The 23,242-nt window shown below is 41.1% G+C and overlaps 10 protein-coding genes across 10 annotated transcripts; 4 read left to right on the top strand and 6 right to left on the bottom strand.

Annotated features, from left to right (window-relative positions):
- The first annotated feature begins 311 nt into the window (after positions 1-311).
- BEWA_054200 (conserved hypothetical protein) lies at positions 312-6,122 on the top strand. The gene is made up of 4 exons (XM_004832759.1): positions 312-370; positions 701-844; positions 881-913; positions 5,715-6,122. Exons 1-4 carry the CDS (start codon positions 322-324, stop codon positions 5,984-5,986), a joined length of 498 nt encoding a protein of 165 aa, XP_004832816.1. The 5' UTR covers positions 312-321; the 3' UTR covers positions 5,987-6,122.
- A 484-nt stretch (positions 6,123-6,606) lies between these two features.
- Positions 6,607-9,495, top strand: BEWA_054210 (replication factor RFC1 C terminal domain containing protein; the record flags this gene model as incomplete). Its single annotated transcript, XM_004832760.1, has 1 exon — positions 6,607-9,495. One exon carries the CDS (start codon positions 6,607-6,609, stop codon positions 9,493-9,495), a length of 2,889 nt encoding a protein of 962 aa, XP_004832817.1.
- A 282-nt stretch (positions 9,496-9,777) lies between these two features.
- BEWA_054220 (signal peptide containing protein) lies at positions 9,778-10,551 on the top strand (the record flags this gene model as incomplete). Its single annotated transcript, XM_004832761.1, has 1 exon — positions 9,778-10,551. The coding sequence occupies one exon, from the start codon at positions 9,778-9,780 to the stop codon at positions 10,549-10,551; it is 774 nt and encodes a 257-aa protein (XP_004832818.1).
- A 318-nt stretch (positions 10,552-10,869) lies between these two features.
- On the bottom strand, positions 10,870-11,217 carry BEWA_054230 (hypothetical protein; the record flags this gene model as incomplete). Its single annotated transcript, XM_004832762.1, has 1 exon — positions 10,870-11,217. One exon carries the CDS (start codon positions 11,215-11,217, stop codon positions 10,870-10,872), a length of 348 nt encoding a protein of 115 aa, XP_004832819.1.
- A 642-nt stretch (positions 11,218-11,859) lies between these two features.
- BEWA_054240 (hypothetical protein) lies at positions 11,860-13,344 on the bottom strand (the record flags this gene model as incomplete). The annotated part of the gene is made up of 1 exon (XM_004832763.1): positions 11,860-13,344. One exon carries the CDS (start codon positions 13,342-13,344, stop codon positions 11,860-11,862), a length of 1,485 nt encoding a protein of 494 aa, XP_004832820.1.
- A 657-nt stretch (positions 13,345-14,001) lies between these two features.
- Positions 14,002-15,018, top strand: BEWA_054250 (hypothetical protein). Its single transcript, XM_004832764.1, has 2 exons — positions 14,002-14,173; positions 14,526-15,018. The coding sequence occupies exon 2, from the start codon at positions 14,611-14,613 to the stop codon at positions 14,989-14,991; it is 381 nt and encodes a 126-aa protein (XP_004832821.1). The 5' UTR covers positions 14,002-14,173; positions 14,526-14,610; the 3' UTR covers positions 14,992-15,018.
- Positions 15,019-15,298: 280 nt separating this feature from the next.
- BEWA_054260 (signal peptide containing protein) lies at positions 15,299-16,366 on the bottom strand (the record flags this gene model as incomplete). Its single annotated transcript, XM_004832765.1, has 1 exon — positions 15,299-16,366. The coding sequence occupies one exon, from the start codon at positions 16,364-16,366 to the stop codon at positions 15,299-15,301; it is 1,068 nt and encodes a 355-aa protein (XP_004832822.1).
- Positions 16,367-16,586: 220 nt separating this feature from the next.
- On the bottom strand, positions 16,587-16,898 carry BEWA_054270 (hypothetical protein; the record flags this gene model as incomplete). Its single annotated transcript, XM_004832766.1, has 1 exon — positions 16,587-16,898. One exon carries the CDS (start codon positions 16,896-16,898, stop codon positions 16,587-16,589), a length of 312 nt encoding a protein of 103 aa, XP_004832823.1.
- A 727-nt stretch (positions 16,899-17,625) lies between these two features.
- BEWA_054280 (hypothetical protein) lies at positions 17,626-19,050 on the bottom strand (the record flags this gene model as incomplete). The annotated part of the gene is made up of 1 exon (XM_004832767.1): positions 17,626-19,050. The coding sequence occupies one exon, from the start codon at positions 19,048-19,050 to the stop codon at positions 17,626-17,628; it is 1,425 nt and encodes a 474-aa protein (XP_004832824.1).
- A 960-nt stretch (positions 19,051-20,010) lies between these two features.
- BEWA_054290 (conserved hypothetical protein) lies at positions 20,011-22,398 on the bottom strand (the record flags this gene model as incomplete). The annotated part of the gene is made up of 1 exon (XM_004832768.1): positions 20,011-22,398. The coding sequence occupies one exon, from the start codon at positions 22,396-22,398 to the stop codon at positions 20,011-20,013; it is 2,388 nt and encodes a 795-aa protein (XP_004832825.1).
- Positions 22,399-23,242: the final 844 nt, after the last annotated feature.

Genomic DNA, 23,242 nt, shown 5'->3' on the forward strand with positions numbered 1-23,242 from the left:
GAAGTCCTCTCTTCTTTTAGAGGTACACTCACGAGTCTCTTCCTCCGCACATTTTGTCATTCTTCTTCCTGTCCATAGCCACTCATCCAGGAATCTGCAAACGTATTACATCAATGGCATTTTGCGAGTGTCTCCATTTTGTAGTCCCGAGGCGTCACGTGCGTTGGCGTACAGCTGGCTTACTCCGCTCCATGCCCCAAAGTTGGTCGCCACTGAGGAATCCTCCACAAATCACATATGTACAATAAAATCGGCCATGTGTTCGTTTTTGGCGCGCCAGGTGTGTAGTCCCCATTGCCGAGTAGTTCATCAGTCAATAAAATGGCAGGAGGTTTACTTAGCACCCTCAGATTTGGGTTTTTGACTGGAGGTAAGTGATATTGTTGTCATTTGCTGTACGAATGAAAGAATTGTCGAGTTCTGGCCTGGAATCTCGAGATTCTGCGGCAATCTCGTTTATTCTTTGGAATTTGCCATTCCCTGTGCAAATTACCGTGATTACAAACTTTTTACACTGTAAACAGTCGATGGAAAGTGTAGGATGTTATCACCAGGGCATTTAGATGCGTCCTGGAAACGAGACTCTTGACCTTCTACATGAAATGCCAATTTTTAGCGCTAAAAACTGGCATAGGTGGAGCAATAGCGTCTAGACATTCATGAATGTGCCCATTATTGAAGGAATATACTGACCATTTAGGAGTTGGATTGGCATTCTCACCGTACCTCCTCAAAGTCTTTCGGCCTAGCCCAGCCGTTCTTCGTCTTATTTTAAATGTCTCTTGGGGCGCCGTATTCGGATCTCACTTTTGGTTCCTGTTTATATCCAAGCGCGGCATTCCAGGTGAGTTTTCGACGCTCTAGCACATGCACACTGTAGATGGTGAAGGGGATCACTTGTTAGAGAATAAAGGTGAGTTGTGGATTAGTTGATGAAATGAGGATGCTGTTGGCGAATTACAGTAGTGGGAACTGAAGGTGGACGTTTAGGAGTGTGTCTGGGTAGCAGAATGTCTTCCATACTTACAGAAAGTGAGCTAGTCTTGTGAGGGAGGATGAATGAATGTTGTCTAGGGAGTAGTTAAGAGAATGTGCTCCCTTTGATCGCATTAATACTCTTATGGATCTCAGAGTTTTAAAGAGCTGTACTCTATACAAACATGGAGGATGAGTGGGAAGGTACTAACGTTAGACTTCTCCAAAAAGCCACAGAATGCTGGTGATACTGAAAAATATGGTGATGAAGGTGATACTGCCTTTACAGTTACTAAGTACGATATTAAATCACCAAAGGGATTTTTCAAGTTAGTTTACACTACTTCCGAACCTCCTTTCCAGTTAGGGATATATTTGTCAAATGGTCAGGAAATAAGAAAAACTGTAGGACCAGGAAAACCCATAGATAATGTCACCGAGGTGGAATTATATTTCTGGAATGGAAATGACAAGGTGCCTATACTACTTGGAATTAAAAGAAATGGAATACATGATGGTAAACCCAAGTACTATTCCTATGTCTATGATGGAAAAGAAAGAAAGAAAGAGTTATTGGTCACCTGCTGGTAATGAAAATAAAAAACTTGAATACCTACTAGATGAGAACAATTGTCAAGAAAACCAAGCGGTTCCATTTGAAATAAGCAAGCCAGAAAATCCATCTCAACTTTACGTTGATAAAAAAGTGCCTTACTGTATAAGCAATACCAGAAGAATTAGTGGTCCTACTTCTTTACTTCCTCCCGTTGATAACAAATATAACGTTAAGGAATACACTGTTCATAGCTCTGGTTATTCTCTTGACACCGGCACAAAGATTTCCAGGGTGACATTTAATGGAGTGGATACTACCGGAATAAATTTTAACAAGAATTATGCAGTTTCTAGGGTTAGAGTGTATTATTACCCAGGCCCTCCGGAGATTTCTCTTATGCTTCAATTTATAAAAAAGGATAATGAATTGGAATCAAAGTGGTATTATAGCCAAACTACAAATGGCATACGTTGGGGACAGACTGGTACTGACTCAAAGGAATACTACAGTGGTTCACCTTCTCAAGGTCAATTCACTGATAAACTGTCTGACAAGCTTGACGATGTGTTGTGCCTAAGAAATAACAATGTGACTCTAAATCTTACTAAAAGCCATTCTGAGCAGTATGCAAATGGTAATTCTAGGGACGATGGTAAAAATGATAATAAATACTGTTGTAGCCAACATAAAGGTACTGGAGAGGAAAAGGTTACGGTTCAGAGGATGAAAGTTCAAGTTGGTAATTCTTCTATTCCATACTTCAAACATGAGATTAAACTTGGTACTGCACTAACAGGTATAAAGTACAATGATAGTAAAGGGAAAAGGAAAAAAATATCCGCTGGATTATTAAATTTACCGATCTCTGATTCACCCAGTGTTTACGTTTTCTACTGTGGAAGTGATCCAGTTCTTATCTATATTGATTCATCTGTGGCATCATCTAATAAGTGGTATAAGAGGGAGAATGAAAACAATCATAATTGGGTAATGGTTTATAATGGCCTCCGGAATATAAAGCCGTATAACATTAAACAGTGTGGTGACAAGGGCTTTGACGATCTTGTGGATGTACTAAAGAAATTTCCTGGATGTGGAGGCTTGGGAAAATGTACTCCTCCACCGCCACCACCTATTCCTCCTGGTGCTGGTCTTCCTGGTGAACTTGGTAGTAAAGGAGAAACTGGTGATAGAGGAGAGCTTGGTGAACCTAATGCTAGAGTGCTAGGTCCTCCTGGATCTCAAGGTGAAAGACAAAATTCTCAAGAAGAATCTGAATCAAATATTGATAGTTATGCTAGAGCTGGAGAAACAAAATTTGGTAATTCATGGGCTAAAAGTGTTGGTGGATTCATGGGTTCTTTAGTCGGAAATTTCGGTGGAGATGTTTTGGATTTACTTAAAAATGCTGGTTATAAATATTCCGGTCAACAACCTGCCTCTCAAACTCGAGGTAAAGATCAACATGAAGCTGCTCAACTTGGAGTTGGTGAAAGACTAAGTTCTACCGCTGGTAATACTAGCCAATCCGGTATTCTAAGCACTGGAGATACTGCTGCTCAAGAATCTGGAACTGCTTCTGCTAAAGAATCCGCTCCTAGTCTATCTAGTACTCCTACTGCTCCTGCTCCTCCACCTCAACTAGGTCCTGATACTGCTAGTCCTGTTGATCAACATGCTGATGCTCAAGCTGCTTCTACTGAACCTCCTGGTAAACCTGATGCTGAACCTAGAGAACCTGCTCCTACTGCTACTATTGTTACTCAAACTGAAGAATCTTCTGCTGGAGGCACTGCTCAAGATGGTAGAGTAAAAGGCTCTGATGTTGAACCTCCATCTACTGCTCATACTGGTGATAATGGAGTCTCTGAAACCACTTCTACTACTGCTGAAAATGGTGATCCTAAAACTGGCAAACTTCTTGGAGCAGGTGCTGTTGGAGCTACTGCCACTAGTCTATGGACGGCGTTTGGATCTACCTCTGGTACTCTCGCCGGAAGTGCTGCAACATTTTTTGCAGGTTATAAGTTCTATACGAAATATAATGGAGACCATTGGGTTAGACAAGTATGTCTTATGGAGTGTTTAAAGAATGTACCATATTGAGCATGCATAGATTCACCTGTGGACTTATAAGCATTCATTAATCCATACTGACCATCTGCTCACACCAGTTGAGACATTAATGGAGTACTACCATGGAAGGATGAAAGAATGAATGATCAGTGTGGAATGAGGGAAGGATGGTATGGAGGAGACTAGTGTACTACAGTGGTGAATAAAAATGGAGTATGTCCGGTGGAATAAGATTGGACATACATAAAGACAAGTGGAACCAAACCGAGGGAATAAAATGTGAAACTTATAATATCCATGGTGGATATAATTCTTACAAGTATTATTCTGAGCCAGGAAAGGGCAAGCCTTTTGGTCTCTCTGCTATCTTGTACGATGGAGAATTACTATCTGGAATCCTGCCATACCCTGTCCCAGTTAATTATCTGTTCACATATTTTAACAATAGTTGGACAAAGCTCCTTGGGTTACATCTGCAAGGAAAGAATACTCAAACTTACTTCCTAAATCCAGACACAGCTAGAAATATAAAAGACGTAACATTCACAGAATTTACGGTTAATTCTAGCAGTTCACTCGAAAATCATGAGTTATGGGAGATACTAGGAAATGTAGAAGCTAATAATGGATTCAATCTCGGTAGATTTGGTACAAGTCATCGATCTGAAGCAAAGAAACTCATTGGAGGTAGCACCTATGTTATATTCAACCTTGAAAAAACAGGTAATAGCGACCAATACAACTCTGAAATTACTAATGAACAAGTAACTGTAACATCTGGTGGTAAAATAGCCAATACATATCCAAAGATTCAACATGCTCCTACTACAGAACCATTTTATATAAAGGGTCTACAGCTTAGTGGTGGTCACTATGTCAAAGTTAAGGGGGGCTTTCCAAATGAGCCCCTGGATGGATCTGTGAATGTATATTATAAAAGTGTTGGTAATACCGATCCACTACTGATAGAACTGAAACTAAAGACTCTTCAACATGGGAACTATATTCCTGGTAGGTGCTACCTTTCTAAAACCGCTAATGGATTAGAATGGGATATTCATAGAGTTGCAGGCACAGCACTACTAACTGATGATCTTAAAGCAGTACTTGAGTATCTATCTTCCGAAAATAAGCTTGAAGTTGACCAACTATCTATCACTATCCAGGACAAACTTGCTGATCTTACCAAGGATCTTGATATTGATTTAACCCAAGCTTCTCCATCTGGTCAATATCCCTCCAATAATTCTACTGTTGATTATAAACAAGAAGCTCAGGTACAGGAATACTGGAAAATCAGACATGCTAACATGTTTCCAAGTTTTTCTGTAAAGAGCATCAAGACAGAATCAGGAGAGATAACTGGGGAAAATCTTCCTCCCTCTGGAACCCTCTTTGAAAGACTAAATGTCTACTACGCTGACCAATCTTACAATGACCTAGTTCTTATAGAGCTTATTGGCTTCTACGATCAAAGTCTTGGTACATATCCCATGCATGCCTACTACTATTGCAAAGAAGATACTAAGTGGGTAGGCTATATTCTAACCACAACGGTTAAGGATAGTGCAACAGATATTTCCAAAACTATTACACATGTTAAAGGGAATAATAACAAGATAGTTCTTGAAAAGCTTGGCAGCGAACTCAAAGATAAACTTACTAAGTATACACAAGATGATACAGAACTCAAGAAGTTGAAGGAGAAACTTGAGGTTGAGAAAAAGAAATCATCTAAAGATAGTGGATCTGGACTTTCAACAGGAGCTAAGGTAGGAATTGGCATTGCAAGTGTAGGAGTTACCGGAGGTCTCGTCGGTGTTGTTGTATGGAAATGGCCTGCTATAATGTCATTTCTAATCACTCGAATGTAAAATACTCCCTCTATGGATATAATGCAGTATGTTCTCCCTACTCTCCCATTTAGAACCTACCACCACCTTTACATGCAAGCTTTGAAGACACCACCAATTCTGGAAATTCATGGTCACAACCTTTAAACTGGAAAACTTACATCTGACTATTCCAGATTCTTGCACATCTAAAGGCAGCCTTTGGTTCCTACTACATCCTTTCATCTTTATGCATGCATTACACAAATATACAGGAGTAACTGATCTTTACAAGTTCCACTTTCTATCAATTTTGGGCAGTGGTTTGCTGCTATTCTCCATCTCTGGTTTGGCGCCAACATATCACAAATTTAGAATTTGTGCGTATGTTTCACTTTGTGCCTCCATTCTCGGTCTTGGCATAAAGTGGCTCGAGGATGCTGATGACGAACCAAAGGGAATTGCCAAGATTCTATCTAGAAGGGCATTTTCAAAGTTTTTCCAACTGACAACGTTCTTATCAGTTACCGCTTTTGCTCTCTCCTAGTTCAAATGAGGGTACTGGAACATACTAGCGAGTCCAACGAGGGTTTGTTTCCTGAACTCATGGGCATTTACTGACAAAATACCCGAGAGTCGCGGGACAACAAACTGCTGGACAAGTGCACATAAAAGTATGGACAAGCATTTTAAGGACAATAGCCGAGGCGTAAAATGTTCTGAGACCAATCGCCTATTCGCATGCACTACTTGTTATCAGTCCATTACCATGGACCTCTAAACTATACACTCGTCTTTTATGGCAGCACAAACTCTCATCCATGTCCATGCAGAACTCTGTGTGACCGAGGAAGAAGAATGAATAGACTCATGTGTGTACTCACTCCATTCCTGGGATATTAAGGGTCACAATTCCCTCATTTTACCGTTTCACACCCATTCATTAATCCTCCCTGGATGTTTCCAATCCGCACATCCGTCCTTCCATTCACAAAAGCCTCCCTCTGCCGAGATAGCCCAGCCTTCTTCGGCTATTGACTTTACAAGGTTACCATAGTGTCATAAAATGGCGTAGGCAGAGCTAAGCTACTGCACACTTCACTCGCAACGTCCGCCCGTCTATACCCACACACAGACTTGACCCCTCAGTCACATTTAAACCTTAAAATGGACATTCGTTCCTTTTTCTCCAAAAAGGGCGTAGATCCAAAGTCAGAAGAGCCTAAAAAGCTCAAAAGTGCGCCGAAACCAAAGACGAAACCTGAAAAGGAAGAGACGGTGGAGGCTTCTACTGTTAAACGCAAGAGGTTGGCAAAGAAGATTATAAATTCAGATTCAGACGATGATTTTGGTTCTACTGACGCACGTGTAGTCGCAGAGAGTACCAGCAAGACACCTTCTGGCCCAGAGTCTTTAAAGGAAGAACACACACTGGACTCCAAAGGCGATTATACGCCTCAAGATTCCTCAAATAGTATCAATAATGCATCTGGAGACTCTACAGTGAGGACATGGATACTGAACGAGCTGAAGCTCAAGGACCCGGAGAAGGCTGAAGACTTGGACAAGGACAACTGCAGCGCGGATAACATCCAAACGGACATTCAGTACTGGCTAAATGGAGACAAGAAGCTTGTTGACCCATCTACCATGGTAAAGAAGGAAGAGAAGAAGGGGAAGAATGTGGACATTGACAGTTATGTCATGGGACTAGGTGTCAAGACGCCAAAGGATACAGGACTTGAACGTGAAGGTGGATCGGTAAAGAAAGAGTCTCCAAAACCAAAGGAACCGCATGAGGTAATAGAAATCGATGCAAGTCCTGCTTCCAAGAGTCCAGTTAAAAGTCCAAAGAAGACCTCGTCACGAGTTCAGAGCCCAAAGTCCAAGGCCAGCCCCGCCGCTAAAACGAAAGCAAATACTCCAAAGAAGCAGGTTGTAGCTGCTCCAGCGGAAGAGGTGACTTTATTCTCCGATAACGACCCAGAGGAGCCTGAGGAGATTTTAATCGACTCTTCTGCTACTACATCCCCTGCGAAAAAGTCTCCAACTCACAAAAGAACAAATTCTGAACCTGCTAATTCCCCCAAGGCTAAAAAGGGACGTGTAACGACCCCTAAAAATGCTCACAACGTTACGAGTTCATCTCTCCCTCACACATTAAATGAAGAATCTCTAAAGGGCTCCACAATAATTGGCAAGAAATTTGTCTTCACTGGGGAACTAGACAATATTGACAGATACAAGGCTGCATCAAAAGTGCAAGAATTTGGTGGAATTGTGGTTTCAGGAGTTAGCGGAGTAACAAATTACCTCGTTTGTGGAGAAAAGCTCGAAGACGGAAGGCCTTACACAACGGGAACAAAGTACAAGAAGGCCTGCGATTTCCTAAAGGCTGGAAAGGACATTAAGATTATAAAGGAGGATGAATTCCTGAAGCTCATTGGATGGGATAATGAGGAATTTGCATCTACTAAACCAGAGGTAGAAGAGGCCCCCAAGACTAGAGAAAAACCAAAGGAAGAGTTGAATTCATCTAAACCCACGGTTTCTGCTACACATGCGCAGGAGTCATCTTATTTACCGCTTACGGAAAAGTATAGACCAAAGACACTGGCCGACCTCATAGGAAATAAAAAGTCGATTGACAAGCTCTGCGACTGGTTAGCGACCTGGGACAAGGTGCACAAAAAGGGCATCAAGAACCCCGTAAAGAGAATTGGATACAAGGTTGAAAATGTAAATTCCAAATGCGCTCTACTTAGCGGTTCTCCTGGTATTGGAAAGACCACTTGTGCAAAGCTTGTGGCTGAGCATTTCAAATACACTTGTGTTGAGTTTAATGCTTCTGACTTTAGAAGCAAAGCTGCTATTGAAAAAATTGCCCTCATGGCAACTGGTGGACAGACTTTGGGCTCCACTGGAGTGAGCAATACGCTTATACTGCTTGATGAAGTAGATGGAATATCCAGCGGTGATAGAGGTGGTATTCCAGCCGTTCTTTCACTTATTGATTCTACAAAATGTCCCATCATTTGCGTTTGTAACGACAAATCATTTCAAAAGATGAGTGGACTTGTTAATAAATGCTATGACATAAAATTCAGCAGTCCTACAGAGGACCAATTCGCTGCGCGAGTACGACGGATTTGTACGATTGAGAAAATTGAAATTCCGGAGAAGCGACTCTCGGAATTGTATGAACAGTCAAATGGCGATTTAAGATATACCCTCAACTATATCCAATTTGGACACTCTGTGAACTTTGAGGGAGCCTCATTTGTGCATGCAAAGGATGAGAATTACGCACTGAATCCCTTTGAATCTTGCGGAAGAATTTTTAACGCCCAGAGCAAAACCTTTACGAAAAAACTCATGGAAATTAGTGAACTCTTCTTTTCAGACTTTAACCTCATGCCACTAATGTTACAGGAGAATTACCTAAAGTACCTGGGAGGTATAAAGGGGGGGCTTCCACTCATGTCCAAATTGTCTGTCATTTACATTTACGCTGACATGGTTGACAAAAGCATAAAGACCAATCAAGTCTACTCGCTGCTGCCAGATTTGGCTTCGCTATCCGCCGTTATACCATCTCTGGAGATCGCCAAGGCGGAGGGGACCGCAAAGGAACGACTGGCATTTCCGCAATGGCTCGGAAAAAACTCAACAACTACGAAAAATCGCAGAATAATGAGCGAATTGGGGATGAATTTGGCGTCTATATCAACTGTGAATGGATCAAATCTCGTGGTTGACGGATATCTGGATCTCATTTACAAGGCTGTAATGTCTCACTTGGCAGATGACAACGTGGAACAAGCTGCAGATGCAATCACGTCCTATGGACTAACTAGAGAGCTCGTTGTTGAGGGCATTACCTCTCTGAGACTCAAGAGTCAGGACGACTTGTACGGAAAGGTTGAATCAAAGGTCAAGGCCAAGTTGACCAGAAAGATGAGTAATCAGGCAATTAAAGTGGCAAGAAGGGCAGAAGACGGCGAAGAGGATCCTATGCTCAAGACGAATGTTACAAAGAAGAAGAAGCGTTCCTAGACTGTGGCGTATGGATCACATTTATTCATGAGTTAAATGTTGATATTTTCTTCTCAGGATCACTACGATGGTAAACACCTTTATTGGCTAGCGAGAACAGGCTGGATTTACCTGCAAAATCCGTCTGGTATCTGAGGATCTACCGGATTGTTGATGCTGCATGCAGCGACTTTGGGGGCTAGATCTATGAATAAGATCACTACAACTGGCTAGTTCATATAAATTTAAGAATTTGTTATTACTTGCACTTTTGTAATAATAGAAGAAAGCTACAGACAGAAAATGATGACCCCCGTATCTCGATTACTCGTCCTTTCCATGCTTGCCAAATATGCATTGGCATCCAATGAAGACAATCTCACCGATTATATGGACGTTGATTTTGACCCCCTAGACTTGAAGAATACAAAGATTCCCGTTACTTTGGACATTTCAAAGGGCATCCCAAAGGAAGTAGCAGCCACGCTATCCGTAGGACTGCCCATTTCCTTCACGTACATAATAAAACCAGGGTATAGAAGGACCCACAGAATTGGCAAAATTGCAGACGATGACGAAGTAATCATTGAAGACAATGAAATGAATTCTAACAGGTTTGCCTTTTACTTTGGTACCGACAGCGGCAGAGAGTACATTAGGGTTTTTAACGTCATAAGCCTCTCTAGTGGATCCATAATTCATATTGATGAGTTTTCAAGAGAAACTACCGACTTGGTCTACAAGAGGATCTTTAGAAAGCCTGTCGATCTCGATCTTCTTTCTCAAAATTACAACGAGTTAATAAACGTCAGTGTACTCTCCGATACAAATCATACGGAAGGAATCACAGGGTGTTTTACCATAAAACCAGAAGCGTCATTATCCGCAATCATTGGTGCAGTTTCGTACGGTGGATATACAATTGAGGATAGAGTGGATGGGCTCATATACAGGAAAGTCATCTGGGAAGGCGGGCTGAATAACCCAAAGATTACCATTATTTCAAGATATAACGATTCTTCAGAAACAAAACAAACTTTTGTAAGAGGCGAACAAGGCTTCATACTACTCATTTGAGAATATAATTTTCAAAATTCGGAAGAGAGATGTTCTCTCTGTAAAACTTGTTCATTGCTTAAGTGTAGCTGTCAGTCGGCGTTTTTATTGCATTCTTTTATTCTATTGCTAGTTTTCCCACTTGGAACCCATTTACATGCACGTGTTTTAAATGATGGGACGAAAGGAATTGAATGTATGAAAAGTAAAGTCACCATCCCATACCCCAAAAAAATGTCAAATGGCGCCATCACAGTGTAAATTTCGTCCGTACGAGATCGAAGACTCTCGAACATCATTTCCAAAACTTGCACTTGTCAAATTGTTCATTACATTCCTTTAGCCATCGTCAGATTCTACGGAAACTCCGTCCAGCATGCTACTGATTCTTTCCACGAATCCTCCAATATCAATTGACTTCCAGCCTACATCGTCCATCTCAAAACTGAAAAAGTCCACGTCTAAACCGTTTTCTACCCGCAATGCCAGCAGTGAAGCAGAGTCGCCCATAAAATGCTCCACAAGTGTACACTCCTCACCGTCTTGCGAGCTCCAAATTTGATCACCATCGTCTATTACTCTTGTCACAACAAACCCATCCAGTGGATGAATGGTACCATAGTCCAGGTTGTAGACCTTGCTCAATTTTATTTGCATATGGGTTATATCTGGATTTGAAATATCCATTGAAATCTCCTGAGGAGGCAAACTAACAACGGGAATATCACCGATATCTCCACAATGAGAGAATTTCAAAATAGACAAAGTGGAAAGTATACAAGGAATAAGTAAGAAAGATGCCATAAGAGAACATGAAACGGAGTAATTGCCACACCTTTTAACCTATAACAGATACAGAAAATGTAGCGAATTTGTCTAGGTTACATTTGAGTGATAGATTAGCCTAAAGAAAGGCGCATGCAGACCCCATCCGCCTTAAGACGCAGTCATCTGGCAATTTTTCTTTTACTATCTATGAATAACGGGTGGTACGCCTAGAATTTATGTGTGGCATGGAAAATTTTGGGGATTGAGTGGGTAGGGAAGGAGTTTGGACTGGCGTAATCTTAAGGGTTCAAAAAGGTTGTTCCAGGGGCTACTCGTGTACTAAGTCTGATTTTATCAAGAGAGTAAAGTTGTACGAGTTTTCTAGGATACAAAGATTTCAGGGAGAAATGCTCAGGGGCTGCGAGGTTTTGTCGGCCATGGTGGATAGTCTTAGGGGTACAAGTCTGCACGAGTCCTAGCATTCCAGTATACCAACAAGAGAGTAGTCTAGAGGGGAGTATATTAGAGACGAGCTATTAGGGAGTATCCTAGAATAGTGCTCTACATACGAGTGATTAGAAATGAGAGTATATTAGGCCATTTCCATACGGCAAGACCTATGGCAGTTCCGCTAAGTCCACTTCCTAAGGTACTCCATAATATAATAGGAAGGGTTGATGGACCAGAAACCTCCTCGGCTTGGTCTTGAGATCCTTGATCTAGTTCGCTAGTTTCCCCTTTTTCCTCAGTTTCTTTCTTAATTTTCTGGAGAAGTCCAGAAATCTTATCCTTTTCATCAGCACTAGTAGGCTTAGTAGCCTCATCTGCCACTTCTCTCCATTCATTAGCTACTTTTGTTTTCTTGTACCATTTATCTAAGAAGTTAATGAGTAGTGGTTTGGGGTCCGAATTTGTTGGATACCAGTATACGTAAACCTCATTTATACCAGTTGGAGAAGAAAGACCCGTTTGAAGTTTGCTACCAGATCCAATAAAGGAGGAAACAGAAAATTTTTCACTTCCATTAATGTGATGTCTGTATCTAGTGTAATTGTGACCATTCTCTGGATGACTATCTACCTTAATATAAGTATTGCAACCAGGAGAAGTACATGGGTATGTGTTTTTAGTCTCTGAAACATCTATTATATGTGCTCCACTCAGGTTTTCTAGATTTTGCCTCAAGTTACCAGTTGTTATACTAGGATTATGAATCCACTTCTCACCGTAGAGTTTGTAAAATGTATTATCACCAATGCCAAGCTCCAGAATGAGGGGTTTAGCATGTCCATCATCCTTATTGGAGTAATATACCGAGGCACTATCATACGTAGTACCAAGCACAGATTCTTTGAATGGTCTATGTTTTCCTTTATGTTTTGTGCATACAATCCTCATAGGTCCACCTCTTACAAGGGTGTGAGTGTATTTGTTGTAATTTGTATGTACATTTGTTGGTCCAGTAACTTTTATCTTAACATCTGAATTATAGGATGGAGGTTGGCTTGGATCTCCATTGGCATAGTAAGTGTTTCCAGAAGCATCCAACTTTAGAGCAACTACATTTTTAAAGGTCGTACTGATTGTTGAAAGTCCACTATGAACATTGTTTTCTTTACTAAGTTTGGTCCAATTATTTGTATTTATACCCGTAGGAATGTAATACTCATAGTAATAATCGCTATTCCAAGACCACCATGTTTTTATTACTCTAATGAGTAAGGGACAGAAATTACCATCATCATGTTTCCAATAGTAGACCGCAACATCCGTATGGCACCATCTGATATCTATAAATCCAGTTTGTTGAGCTCCATTGTGATGAATGCCACCTAGGTAATAAGATCCTGAATTCCAATTACCTTTTGGAAGTGTATGAACATACTCCTTATAGCCTGCAGCAGGTTTATCATTCTTTTTGCTAATCCTAATGACATGTTTACAGTTGTCTGCATAGACTGTATTAGAATAGTTGTTACCGATATTGACAGCTACATATTGATACGGGCTGTAGGCACTGACCGTACATCCATTATTATCTGTCATGCCACATCTTTACTCACTAGTATAGTACAATTACTCAGTCCCTTACAATATCTGACTCCATACTATCCTAGTCAGTCATCCTACTCATTTATTCTTCCATAGTTACCATCATGGTAGTACTCCATTAACGTCTCAACTGGTGTAAGCAGAATGGTTAGTGTGGATGAATGGTATAACTGCTTTACCACCAAAACTGCCAGGAAGCTTCAACGAGATTACTGGGCCATTTTCCCTCCAACTACTCTGTCCATCATCGAACATGAGACGATGGCATATCCGTCACTCACTTTTCACGCTCAAAACGTTCATTTTAGCCGTGAGGAAAAAAAGAGCGAAAGGTACACCAGTGATCCTCCTTTTCCACACACCTCTCTTTTGTACCCTAAATCATGGTTCCTGAGCATAAAATTTAAATGCTAGATGGCTCATCCGATATGCTACTTGTACTGGCGCCGCTTTAGGGTCTGGAGGCCTCCGTACGGCAGATTGATTTTCAATCTCCTTCCATAGCGTCCCATAGTCGTCTGTAACGCAAAAAATGGCTAGAAAGACATCCCATCTAGTCATACATTACGCCAACTGAGTCCGCGTGGCGACGGCGTCGGTTTCCTGGGCTCTGCACACACCCCATTGGTGGCCCCGGTAGCGGTAGGCTTTAATTTTAATTTTCCACACACATTTGGGCGCAGGAACGAAATGACGGCGAGACAACGTAGGAGCATTCCAAGGAACGAATCCATAGGCAAAAGTTTCTCTTCAAGGGGAGGCAAAAAGAGGCCGGCGAGCTTTTACATTATCATCTTTTTCCTCTTTGTCTTGATATTCTCAGGTTTGTCATTGATGTAGATGGGAGCTTGAGCCGGAGGTGACCGCTCAAGGGCTGCGGGAATGGGCAAGGGCCAGACAGTGATGTCGTTGGCAGGAGATTCTGTGTAGCCCCTTTGTCTCTTTTCGCCCATTCTGGTTTGATTTTAGGGATTAAGGGGCTGTATGGTGTGCAGGGTCATGCGTTTCTGGTCGCGGAATTGCGGTTCTGTACCTGAGAATCTCTATAGACAGAATACAGTTTTGCCATGAGTGACTCTGTAACACCATTAGTTGCCCATTCCGGGGCAATTTTAGCTCTTGCGGATCATGCAGCCCATTGCCTACTCTCTGTACATGAACATAAAAACATACAGGCATCTTTGAGACTGTTCGTCACATTCGCTTCTCCAAGGCTGCTCTCGCCAGATTCAAGAGATAGAGTCGGAAAATCTGGTCCGAATGTTTTCCAGAATTGTTGCAATTTCAAGGCCAGTTGGTCTCTCCGGGAAACTCTGCAAGCACGCAAACAGTGTGCAGTTTGTCAGAGCTTTCACTGGAGCCCGTAGAGAGGGAGCCACGGATTATTCTAGTGGTTCAAAACATGAGGATAAAACTGGAAAAGATGACGATCCTATACATAATCAGTACAAGGCCTCTCAAAATCTCTGGGATACATTGGTACCAGAGAGGAATTGGTCCCTTTTCAGTCCACAATTTTGGATCCTCTTTGTAGCGACATGCTCGCTCTATGTCTATAATAGAATGCATGAAAAGGAAGATTCGGTAGATCTCATAGAAAAGGAAAGGGAAGCTCACAGGAAAGCTGTGGGCGGACACTAGAACACGTGATTTAGAGTCGTTTGTTGTAAATTTACATGGCTATCGTATATAATGCGGAATATCTTGACCTCGGCGTACACAAGACTATGCATTATATTCCATTGTACATGGGAAAGGCTCTTTACCCTACTCCATTCCACATATTTAATGTTTTAATCGATTGCAAGTGTATACAACTAACACTGGAAATTATATACCCTGAACGGGTATAACTATTGTCTATGTGATAGACTACATTAGAATAATATCTCGTGTGTTTAAATCTATTGTACAATGATCAGTGGCGTGTATTCGTTCCTTTACCCATCTAGGGTGTTTGCTGCCCAGTTTTGGCTTTGGCACTCTGTAGCCTTTTACCAAATTCTTCCTTACTGAGTTTCTTCCACTCTCCACTTATCTTCGCAAAACGCTCAACAGGGAGGTTGTTGCCATCTTTATGAATTAGAATAATGAGCGGCGGTTCAATATTCAAGTACATGGTGAATGAGGTGCACATTCCGTCGGCCTTTGTGGCTTTCCATATCGACTTTGCACCGTCCTTTATCTCTTTGGCGACATAACCTGGCTTAGGAAAGTAAAAACGTGATGTCATGCCTAGTATTGTGGCATCAAATATCTTGCACTTGTCGGTATCTTTCGTGTCCCCTGTGCTGATGGTAAAGTCTCCCTTCCTCTCCACAGGAACCTTGAGCTTTTTCATCTCCCCTTTAAAACTTGCTAAACAGTCTTCCCACTTGCCATTCTTGTTACAAAAAATTTTATACTTCAACTCCATCTTGGGGTTGGCTGATGCAATTTTTACAATTTTGGGTTTGTTGTTCTTTAGAAAGAGTTTAGTGTAGACAACTTTCTCGCCTTGTGGAGCTTTCCAGATGACATTCTGGCCAGTTAAAAGTCTATTCACGTTTACATCCTTGGAAACTATGAACTTTGTGGGAACATCGTCTACTGTATAGTAAAATGAATCGCAAATGGACGGGTCCAGATTGGCGACATGCAAAGAGATTAGCTCGGAAGATGAAACGCTCTCAGTATTAGCCTTAGCTACCTCGGCAGGAAGATGTTCAACTGGTTTTGTCTCCTTGTTGCCCTCACTCAAGGATTCTCCTATAACGTCTGTACTGTGCATCTTTTCCAATCCCGTAAAATACTCTTCGTAGACAGTTCCGTTGGCCATGTCCCATACCTGTTTCTTTCCAGTCCTTCCAGCAGATTCGTATGTCTCTGTCTCCTCTACAAGATCACTGGTCACTATTTCATCCTCTGCGTAGTCATCTAAGACTTCAATAACTGGTCTATCAGTGATAAATTTGGACCTCTTGCAATGGCAGAGTCCCAGTAGACAGGTGGTCAGAAGAATGGAAAAGACCTTCATCTTCCCTCAAACAACCATCCACTAGGTTACTCCATGAGATGTTTTACGAGGATGCAGCGTATTAGCCCCGTAAGATGTGGAGAAGATGAGTGGAGGAATGAAGAGGAAGAATGGATGGGGTACATGGAAGATATTGTAAATTGTAGCTGGAGACGCTCAAATCAGAGCGTAGCGAGTGCAACAAGGCCATTTTCTACAAATGCTCCGTAAATTTTAACTTTTAAGGTTCTTCAGAGGTTGTAAAATCTAAAGCAGGTGTAGATGTAGCAGAGAATGGATCATCATTTTGGTCCATAGAGTCATTATTCTCTCCCTCAGATTTGGTGTCTTTAGACACAACATCGGTATGAGCTGATGCGTGTTCATTAGGGTCACTGGTAGACTCAACTTTGTCTAAGGGGTCATCTTCTGTATATCCTTTAGCAGATACAATAGGCTGTTCTTGTCCAACGTCTTCATTCTCGAGTTTTGGTACCAAAGGTCCAAAGTCATTCTCTTGAGAAACTTCCAAAGGTAAACTCTGGTCATCCATAGACAACCCAGTGCAAAAACTCTCATTGCAATCTTGTTAACCAGTAAGAGGAAGGAATGAGACATCTGGGATCATTAACGGAAGATATTAAAAAGAGGAAGAGATTAGTTTTCATCTACCTAATCCTTGTATTGGCATACATGGTGTCAGTTGCACGGACGAGAGCTGCTTGATGCTCTATTCATGGCTGTAGCATGTGAATAAAAGCTTTGGACGAGTTACATTCCACCTCAAAACTCGACTCTTTGACAGCTGAATTAACGTTTCCAAACCATGAAATTCTAGAATTCGTAGTAATAGTCGCATAAATGGCAACTGTATGATTTGTGCGATCCTTATTATCTAAAATTCACCGCTCATTTGGACAACCTACTGAACCTTTCATTCATACTATTCTTTCCGTAAATTATGGGCTAATTTCAATATATTCCTACTATTTTACCTGTCGATATGTCCAGAGAGTTGTTATACTTTCCGTCTTGTTTCCTAGTCCACTTTGCCTTGACTTGCAATTGTCCATCTAGAGCAAGGCAATATCGATGCCATTCCAGTCAAATATCCATTTGTGTATTCATCGTCGTTTCTCTTATGGTCGTCTTTGACTGGCAAGTATCACTTTCACAGTCATCCATATTCATCTTCTGCTTTATCGTAACGATGGGAATATCATATGGTTACTTGTCAACCAGATCTATTAACGGCTGTAAGCCAGTCCTGGACTATTACACTAAACAGGTGGAATATCAGCAGTAGTAACTTCAGCATTAGTATTAGGAGTACCTTCACTAGTAGATTGACTAGCAGATTCTCCAGAAGGAACAGTAGTTTCAGCAGTAACAGTTTGAGAAGTAGGTTGAGCTTCAGTATGATCAGAAGTAGGAAGAGTACTTCCTCCACCAGAAGATCCTCCAGTAGCTTGTTGAGGTTGAGGAGCAGGAGCACCATCACCTTGATTATCAGTAGGAGGATTACCAGATTCTCCACTATCACCATCTTTACCTTCTTCACTAGGAGGTCCAGGAATACCAGCACTACCAACTCCAGAAGGAGCAGAATCACCAGCATCTCCACTACCATCTATACTAGGAGATCCAGGTTGTTGAGATCCTCTAGCAGATTCTTGTCCTTCACCAAGCTCTTCAGAACGTTGTTCTAGTGATTCTTGTTTTTCTAGTTCTGGTTTATCTTCTTTACATTCTTGCAAATTATTGTCACCACCACTGTTTCTTAGTACGCCAACAAGTGCATTCCAGTGTTTGCAGTCATTAATATTTTCCGGTAATACGGTTTGGAGCTCAGGAGCTTTTGTCCATGTATCTCCACCACTAGTAGCAGGCTTATACCATCCAGAATCTTGGTCTCCATTTCCCTTGTTAAGATAAACTAAGATGGGTTCCTTTTTATCATTGGAGTATAATGCAGAGATGCTATCTACGCCGGAAAGAGGAAACTGTTGTCCACTTAAAGTTATACGCTTCCTATTCTTTTTCCCACTATCGGCAAGCTTTATAGCTGCCAATTTTTCACTACTAATGGTATAGCTGTAGGCCATAAGAGTCTTTGAGCCCACATGTTTATGATTAACTGGTATAGAAGCAACAGTGATTCTACTGCTACCTTTATGACCGTCACAACAAGGTTGTCCTCCTCCCGTACCATATGCGTCTTTGGTAAGATCTAAGGTGACTGCATTGTTTCTGTAACAGTTGAGATCATACAGAGTTTTCTCGAGAAGCCCACCATCTTGGAGATTGTGTTCAACCCACTCATTACCTTTATCATTCTTATAATACCTAGTTCCATCGCCAGTATATGCCACTTCAACCAAGAGAGCCTTCTTAGGTAGGCCACCATTATTCTCATGTTTCCAGTAATAAGCAGAGACGGAGGTCACCTTTTTATCGGATCCACTATGAGGAATCCCTTCTATCTTTTGACTACCATCACCTTGTACTTTTGCAAGTGTGAATTGTTGTCCTCCATTCTTGGTATGAGTATATTTGAGGAAATTAGATCCACGTGGTTCATTAGAATTCGTGACAGTAATGGTAACAGTCCCACCATCAGCAGTATTTGCTTGGTATGTATGATCTTTATTATTTGCGTTTTTGTTTTCTTTAAGTTCGATAGTTATTCCTTGATCCTCTGCCATCACTACTAGAGTCCTTAGACATGGACATTACAGTCCCCTCTCACCAGTTGCATCCAGCGATAGTCTCCGTCTCCTTTGGAACAACTCTATCTCCAAGACCTACCAACCATGTTCAGAGGATAAACCATCCTATCTACTCCTCATTCATCCATCCTCCCTCCTAAAACTAGCTCACAGTCAGAGAGTGTCCACAGAACAAGATGAACAACTATCAACAGAGTCGTAAGTAGTACAGTATGTTACAGTCTACTGGAGTATAAAGAGTTCCTTTGGTATGATTCGGAGTAATTATTCCGCTTACGGAGTAGTTTGCCTAGTGTCAATGTGTAGACAGTTGTGAAAACTCCTCAGTAACTACTCTATCTTCCTACATGGCATTCGCTGTATCTATAAGGTTCTTACCATTCCATTACATGTGCCTATAGCTTCTAGTAGTACACCTTTGTCGTCTATGGTCCCTCAAGACACTCGTCTTCTGACAGTTCCTCCTAACACTCCATTTCTAGCTACTATACATTAAATCACTAACAATCCATATTGCGACCATTATGATGAATGGATAAACTGCATTGATGACCTGGTGAGTACTCCTGGCAAGGAATAAACTGAGAAAGAGAAGACCATGGGGAGGCATACACATTATTTTTCCTCCGCACACTTTTTCCACTCTTCCTGAATGCAATGAGCCAAATACTCACCAGTTACAGAAAAGTGGCGAACATGTATGGGTGTGTATGGTAGAAATTAGGGTCTCTATGGACCACAGACAACCGTCTAGATTCTTCCGCCTACAAGGCAGTACTGCATTAATGACAAGGGTTTACAACTTTTGTGTAATGCGTTTAGTTATAAGATTCTCCCTTTGGAAAGTCTTACTCCATGAATCAAATCATCAGCCAGAGAGAATAAGGAAGAGTCTGGAGAAGAAAGGTCAAGAGTGGTTCCTAGTCGTGTAACGACTTATTTAGGTGCAACATTACGGAGTTTCTTCTGGGCGAGCACTGCTGAGTCCTCTTTAACACTAGAGGGAACTTGTAATGGTCTCTCTCCATTCATCTCTGAAAAGTGTCCATTTAGCCACTTCTCCAGCAGTGGTACCAAGATAGGGACAGTCTGAGATGCGGGCAGATAATGCCCACAACCACTTAACTCTATCAGTTTTGCAACTTTACTTTCCTTGAGCTTCTTATTAACCATATCCCTTGGACCCTTTATGTCGCAATGATCATCACTTTCAGTATGGACAAATAGTGTTGGCAAATCTTTGGGATAAAACTTTTTCCTATGGTCTTTCATAACCCTTCTGCATGCACTAAAACTAGACATTGCTGTATTTCTAGTGTATATATTACTATAGTAAAGCATATCAGTATGATAATCGGCAAATCTTTCAAATTGGATCCCAATGTCATACGGGTACTGGAAGTATGCCTTTTTCTTTGGTTGACAGTATGCGTCAAGTTCTAATATCGGCCTTGCTGCCTTTTTGTACCATTTATCCAAATATGGACTAACATCGAGCATGGCAGAAAGACCAATTAGGGAGTCTACAAATCCTGCTCCCTTTTCGGCATTCTTGTAAAACTTTTGCACAGCCTGCATAACAATGTTACCTCCCATTGAATGACCAAGAAGGAATGTCTTTTTATCCGTGGGAACACTATTGTACAAAATATCTTCATCCCACTTTTCAGAGGAGTCACTAAACTTGCCTCTCTTTACAATACTTATAAACTGGAGAGTGTCATAAATGTAATCTTTGAAATCTTCGACATGACATCTATTCTCAGTTTTTGCTTCAGAGAAACCGTGTGATTGGTGATCATAGCCGTAGACATTATAGCCTAGTCTATTGAGTGCTTCTACAAAGGTACCTCTGTACTGAGACCTGTGAAGAATGTCTAGTGGATTCATTCCCTCTAGAGTCTTATACTCAAAGTAGGATCTGTAGCGCTCTGTATTGGATACCTTTTTGACAGTTACTGGCTCATCAAAAATACTGCAATAGGGAAATATCTCGAAGCCATAACGTTCATAGTTCCAGTCCATGTCAAATTTACAAAAATCAACGGTAAATGACCCACGGATGCCGTGAGTAAGGATTATATCTCCCTTGGCATTTTCAACTTTGGAAAGATATGATATGAGTTTTGTACCCTTTTTGTTCCTGAAACTACTCATGACTATGTCTGGCTTATCCACTTCATGGGTATAAATAGAGTTATCTCTACATGAGAGAGCATCATAGTACTCATTTCTGTCAATCTCTTTCCATCCATCTTCCTCTTTTCTATAGTATAGCACCTTGTGCTCCTTCTTGGTGTTCGTGGTAAATATGACACCAAGTGAGGTATCATTACCTCTACCATGAAATCTAAAATGGATAGAGAATCTGTCATCCGAAGACTCCCAAATAGTCTCCTTACCCTGTACTACCTTGTTCATTCTAAATCCTGGAAGAACATGGTATCTGTTTGCTACTACAATATCAACTTGGTATTTATCAATGAAGAAGAGTTTGTCATCAACATTGGATATGTCCAGAGTAACCCTATCATTAAAGGTTGATCTGTCAAAGCCAGCCTTTGCTAAGTCCTCCAGATATTGCCCCTTGTCAACAGACTTCCATGACCCACTCACCTTGGAGTAGTAGAGGATGTTCTCATTCTCATATGGATCCTTGGTAACTATCCAGAGGAGTTTATGCTCTCCTTCTCTGGGATAAAAAGTGAGTTTGGTACACCATTCATCCTTCTCTCTCTTCCATATGGTAGTACCGTCCTTAATTTCCTTGACCCTAGTCGTGCTTCTGGTCCCATATACAGCAAAGGGAGACTTGGGAGACTTATTGATATAAAAGTTCCAGTCACTTTTTGCTTTATCAAGTTTGAATGTCTTCTTTTGAAATTCATGCCCAGTGATTGACAGTGCATTAAAGTGGTCATAGAATTCTTCTTCCTCTATGGCTACCCACGGATTGCCATCCTTGAAAAAATAGCGGGCATTCTTTCTCCCATCTAAATCGACAGTGTATACATGGATAATGTCAAATACGTCCTTTATAAAACAATGTGTGACTTTGACAAATGCTCCTTTTGGAGAACATTCATGAATGGTAGTACCTCCTTCTACCACTTTATCTATAAAATATCCAGACTTTGCTGTGTATGAGGGTGTCTCTATGTTATGTGGCTTTGGATTAAATGTTTCAAAGATGGAGAGATTTGGTTGTGAAATATCCAGAGTAACTCCTGTAGTCTTTGCTGGAACATCAGGTGTAACAGTTTCCAAGGCAATGACTTTCCCATAAAAGAGAAAAATCAGAGCCAAGATAAGGGCCCTCACCATACTCTCCTCCACCAAACTTTGACCACGAAGAATTCCGATCCTCTTCTGGTGTATGGGGAGTAGAGAATGTACAACCCCAAACGTTCCTCATTCACAAAGTCAATACAGAATATCACCATCACTCCATAAACAGTATTCTGACACAATGTCTATGTAGTAACCTACAGGTAAAGAATCTTATGGAACAGTCAAGGCAGGACCTCACCGGACACGAAAGTCTATATTTGCATGTTTGATCATTGGCCATGAAACTGACTTAACTCTTACATTATAAGGAGTGCTCTCGACTGAATTAGTCTATTCTGTAGTCTAGTTTAACCTTCACCCTGAATATTTTATCTCACGAGTGATTGTATATGCATACTTTATATGTCGCAACATCCTAGACTTTGTTCAATCTTGATTTAATTATTAATTAACCTACCCCGTACGTACCGGATTGTTATATGTGCGTTATTAGTTCCTACACCCTTGTAGACACTACGGAAAATCCGTAGGTTTTGGGGGATAATCAGATCAGGCCTTTATAAATATGATTTTTCGACTGTATTTTCGACCTGACCTTGATTTCTTGACCATTTGAGATTTTTATCCTCTTGATGAGGATTCCAGCGAATCTCCTAGAGAGATTTACTGGTTCTTCAACGATTACTATAGGCGCTATCGTTTTATTACCGCCTTGCTTTTTAAAAGTTATGTTTATCCCCCGTCTACACTGGGTAGTTTTACAAGTCGCCACCTGTTTATATAAGAAGAAGTTTTTTCGATTAAATTCAGGTCCACATTGCAATTCGTCCAGGGTTAACGCTAACCTTACGTCAGCTAGATTATAATAAAGTCTTCT

Source organism: Theileria equi (assembly GCF_000342415.1).
Source record: "Theileria equi strain WA chromosome 4 map unlocalized gcontig_1105316255039, whole genome shotgun sequence".
NCBI classification, from domain to species: Eukaryota; Apicomplexa; class Aconoidasida; order Piroplasmida; family Theileriidae; genus Theileria; species Theileria equi.